The 5,261-nt window shown below is 29.5% G+C and overlaps 1 protein-coding gene across 5 annotated transcripts in view; it reads left to right on the top strand.

Annotated features, from left to right (window-relative positions):
• Window positions 1-5,261, top strand: part of LOC106679466 (lateral signaling target protein 2 homolog) — a 42,233-nt gene that overhangs the window by 28,924 nt on the left and 8,048 nt on the right. For 2 of the 5 annotated variants that reach the window (XM_067046851.1, XM_067046850.1), the window contains one exon: window positions 3,354-3,467. The exons of 1 other annotated variant lie outside the window; for it this stretch is intronic. In XM_067046851.1, coding sequence (XP_066902952.1) covers window positions 3,354-3,467 — 114 coding nt within the window. Of the gene's footprint in view, window positions 1-3,350; window positions 3,468-5,261 lie in introns of all 5 variants that reach the window. 2 more of the 5 variants (XM_014418655.3, XM_014418653.3) reach the window with 1 other exon arrangement.

Below are 5,261 nucleotides of genomic sequence, written 5' to 3'. Positions count from 1 at the left end.
GAGAGGATGGTTGTGGGTGCGGTCAGTAAAGAACACAAATAAGTAATAAATTAGTTTAGCTAGGAATTCTGGCCGAAACATTGGCACTAATGAATAAGTAAAAACTTATTAGTGCCAACGTTTTGGCCAAGATTTTAGGTCTTCTTGAGGGCTAAGAACAAAAGGATGTATAGAATGATCAGAAAACAAGAAAATAAGCAACATAGATACATAAATGATGTTGGAAGTAAATCTATAGTCTAAGTATTATAAGAAGATAAAGGCTATATCAGAATAAGTTATATTAAAATGAAGAAGGAGGAAAGAACAAAAAAATTAAATACATTTGAAAATTTAGTAATTCAATATATATACAAAATGAAAATTATTCTTTAATAAATAGATTTTATCCTATTTCAGTCTCAAAACAATTTATTTTTCCTTATAAGTCCAACATTTCGACCAAATCAGTCATCTTATTTTTTATTTTTATTTTTTTATAATTGCACTTTTACGAAAGCACTGCCACCAGTAAGGCCTATTGGGCACCAATTAAAGACACACCAGTGCTGCAATCAGCATCACAGCACTGCGGTAAGCTCATTACAGCTTGAGTTTGGTAAATTCCAAGAAGTTTAATAAGCTTAAGGGGTTGATTAGCTCGCACTGCTTGGGATCCACCATGCGATCCAACCCAAACAGTGCAAACCGGTCACAACAACAAATAATGTGCCGTCTCATCCTCAGCATTGCAGAATCTACACAGGGGTGATTCTGTTAGCTTGAGGATAAGCATATGTTAAATATAATTTTGCACCTCACATCCAATTATTTAAAACCATTTTGCTGGCTATTCTGCCCTGGTCATTAATTGCAAGTCAAATTACTCTATTTTGTCACAATTTCATTAATTTTTAAAACTTTTAATTTTAAATCAACTTATGCTATCAACTATCATATAATACGTTTATAAGATAGTTGAACTAAAATTAAAAGTTTTAAAAATTAATGAAATTGTGTGAAAATAGGGTAATTTGACTTGTCATTGATGTTTTTTAAATGATGTGGCTCTCAAATTGTGTTAAGAATGTCCTTGAGGAAGGTCGAATTGGCGAAAACGTTGGACTGTTAATATAATAAAGAATGTTGAGACTTATCGTGGATACCATTTGATTTATTTAATTAAAATTAAAAATAAATACCAGTCTCAAAAAATTAAAAAGATTATATATTATTTTGGTTCACTTGTTTCTTGTTTTATATAACATTCTATTCTTATTAACTTATAATACTTGGCAATGCTTGTATGTTCTGCAATACCCCTGATGAAGCTTTGCAAAGTGAGGCGAAACTTCGGTTACTACTAGTTTTTTCTGCTATTATGTGTACATTTTTTAACCGCCATCCAGATCATTTTTCTACAATTAATTATATATAGTCAACTTATAATCTTCTAATAAAAATGTAGTTTCATATAGTGTTATATTGGTTCAACTTCTGAAAATTATTGATTTTTTCAATTAAATTCAACTTCAGAGGTATTCGCGCTACTTTTGAAGAATGCTAAATGTTTTATCATACTAAACATTTGTAATTTTTAGTTTAATTATCAATGTTCTCCAATTCTGCCTTGTGTGGGTCTCGGGAGTGCTTGAAATGGAAGGTCTGCTTCTTGATCAGTTTACATTCCAGTGTTTTATAACCCATATTTTGGTTTTATCTGTCATTGTAATTTGTTTTATGTTTGTTTATGTTAAGGTTTTAGTATATTAATTAAATCAGTTATTAATAATAACACAACTACAATAAAAATGATCCAGTTTGCTCTCAACAGTTTATTTTAATTCTCCAACGTTTCGACCCTTAGGCTGTTATCAAGGAGGCAATCTCAATTATTTGTCTAATTGCCCTGGTATATAATAATATAATGATACAATAACTATAATAATAATAAACAATAGAACAGTTTTTTTAAGAATAGTTTTATTGAGATTATATGTTTTCATTATATAACATGAGCAATTAGCCTGAAAACAAAGGATAATTTTTTAATGAATTGTCACTAATCAATAATTGAGGTTGTGGTTCTAAGGGCCGAAATGTTGGAGGTCTTAAAATAAAGTGTTCATTTGTGTAAAAATAAAAAATGAAGTGAATCATTTGTAGTTGTGTTATTATTAATATAAACCACTCTCAAACAATTAATTAAAAAATACACATTAAATGAGAAAACTAAATCAGCTTAAAAAAAAAAAAAAGTTTCTAAAATAACTGATTCAATTATTTCTTTATTTATTATCCAAAGAAATATTATCAAAACATATAAATAATAGTTTATAAATGTTTTTTTAACCTATGTGTTCCTTTCAAACTGCTCATTGTGTGGTATCTCTTCTGTTTTGTTACGTTTCCCTGCTTTTATACGTTTCTGTCAATACTATCGAATTCTGAATTGGATTAATTCAGGGATTGAAAAATAATTATTAATTTTTATTTTTGTAAAATAAAAATTTTCTGACTGCAGACATGGTGCGGATTAACCCTAAAATCTTTTAATTTGTTATGAAAATAAAAATTTATTCAAAGAGAAATTTTTTATTTAACAGCTATTGAATAATGTTAATGGATTGACCTATTAATTTTTAAATTGAAGTTATTACATAACATTTATCCGTTAATTTTAAATTCTATCATAACAGTTTCCCCTTTATTAAAAATTAAAAAATCCAAATATAAAAATTCGCTACATAAAACTGTGATAGTAGTCTTGCTGCTATCAAATGTTCCCCAAATGTAGTACAATATTACTACCATGACTGTAAATGCTATCATAATGGTAACTGCAACTATCATTTAATTTGTATCAGATAACCTTTTTAAATGATAGTTGTACATAACAGTTATCATTAAATTTTAAAAATTCTTTTGTTGCAGTTCAACTGTCAATGTGAAATTTATTGGGAAAAAAATTAATGATGATTTTAAACCCTGGATTACTTACTCTTATCAGAATTTGTTTTTCAAATTAATTTGCTTGTTGTATTATGTGCTGTGAGCCCGACTCTATTATAATTCTTCTGTGTGGTTTCTTGATTTTAATAATTTTATATTTAGTGTATAGTTGACCGTCTTGATTAACCTGGGAAAAGATTGTAAAGATAGCCATCGATTAACCTGGGAGAAGATTGTAAAGATAGCCATAAAAGTAATTAGTATTTTTTGGCTCCCAAACAAAATACATCTTCTCCGAGATTAATTATTGGCTGTTCATCTGAATGTAGTTTTGTCCTTACTAATTATTGGCTGTTCATCTGAATGTAGTTTTGTCCTTACAAAATGATTCTCATGATTTTTTTTATTTTATTGTACAGCAGCGCTAGCAGCGACACCTCGTCTTATAATTCTGAATGTCAAGATGAAGTGGAAGTTGCCTTAGCTGTGATTGCTGCCGAATTAAGAATAAGCCAAGAAGCACGTGCTAAATTTAGGTAATTCTCTAGAATTACCTCTATTAAATGCCTAAAACTAATTGAAAGTTTTAATTTTTTTTTTTAAAATATATATGCTGAGTGGTTCAGGGTTGAGTGTACTAACTGAAAATATGAATTAAGGGTCTAAAACTAGAAAAAAAAACCCCTAGGATGGTACGTTCCTTAACACTTTGCTTAGGAGATATTCATATCTAAAGATTTTCATTGTTATATATTATTTAGGTTAGAATAAATAAATTTATATGTGTTCTTACTACATTATTCATGAAATGTAAACAGACATTCATATTAAATGTTGTTCAAAGTGATTACCTTGAGCATTAAGACAGGTTCAACATTATTCTTCCATAGCAGTATTGGCCGAACAGTACTGCATATGTATTATTGTTTCGAAAACTCCGGTCTTCCTTCTTTATGAAGAATGAAGGTCATTGACTAGGCTTGCAAACACTTTCTGTGTGGCGCTCAAACAAAATAATCCAGTTGTGTCAGGTCTGGAGATGGTGACAATATATAGATATCCAGTGCCATTTAGCCACTGTTACTGTGGAAGAAACATGAGATTATCTCTTTGAAAACATTTAGTATGAATGTTTTTATTTACATTTTTATTAATTAAGTAGTTGGAACCAGAGATGGGCAAAAATTTGATATAGCTAAAGCTAATAGCTAAAGTTGCCATGGATACGACCCTTATTCATGAATGAACCATTGATAAGTAAATATCGTATCCATGGCAATTTTAGCTATAGCTAAAACTAATAGCTAATGTTGCCATGGATACGACCCTTATTCATGAATGAACCATTGATAAGTAAATATCGTATCCATGACAACATTAGCTATAGCTAAAACTAATAGCTAAAATTGCCATGGTTACGACCCTTATTCATGAATGAACCATTGGTAAATAAATATCGTATCCATAGCAACATTAGCTATTAGTTTCATATGTAGTTGCCAAACTCTGGTTGAAACACTTATTACTTTATTAGTTATAATCTAAATAATTTGTAAAATTGAAAATCTCCTTAACAAAGCCTTATCGAACATATCTTCATAAACAATTTTTTTCTTGTTTTGAGATACTTAATTCATATTTTCAGTTAGAACACTTAACCCCGAACTGTCCAGTATATATCAGATGTTTCTTCACTATGAAGATTTCCTCAAGCACACTTCTGTTTCACCATTACCCTCTACCTCTGTCAGTTCATCCGACTGGAATTTTTTTTTTTTCTTATCAATTATGTTGATGAGCTGTTTACATCTTATTCCTGTGATATAGTTAAGTTTCTCTGATTGATCTATTAAAATCCATTTCCATAATACATGATAGTTCTAAATCATATACTTGAATTCTACTGTATAAATTATTGATAAAACAATTTTCTAATTCAGTAATCCCATATTTTAATATTTAATCTCAACTTGCCTTTATATTAAATATATTGTAATGTTTTTATCAAATTTAAAAGTTATTGAAAGTATTAATTGTTACCATGGTTACTTTGTTTTTATTTGGTTGCCATGGAAACGTCTCATAATGAACGCATCTGACCACAAAATTATATTCATTTAGTATTAATACAAAATTGAATTGAAAATCATATATATATTCAAAATTGCCAGAGAGGCACTCGCGCTCCCTGGCCGAGGGACTGCCGTTCTCACCCCATCAAAACACAGCACACCCCTTAAACTACAAATATTAGAAAAATGGCAGGCCAAGTGGGATGAAAGCTCTCCCAGTAAATTAAAAGAAATAAAACGATCAGTAAAACCATGGTC

Source organism: Halyomorpha halys, unplaced genomic scaffold, assembly GCF_000696795.3.
Source record: "Halyomorpha halys isolate HHAL.00 unplaced genomic scaffold, Hhal_1.1 Scaffold206.1, whole genome shotgun sequence".
NCBI classification, from domain to species: Eukaryota; Metazoa; Arthropoda; class Insecta; order Hemiptera; family Pentatomidae; genus Halyomorpha; species Halyomorpha halys.
The sequence above is the reverse complement of the archived record's forward strand: the minus strand, read 5'-3'. Positions and strand labels throughout refer to the sequence as shown.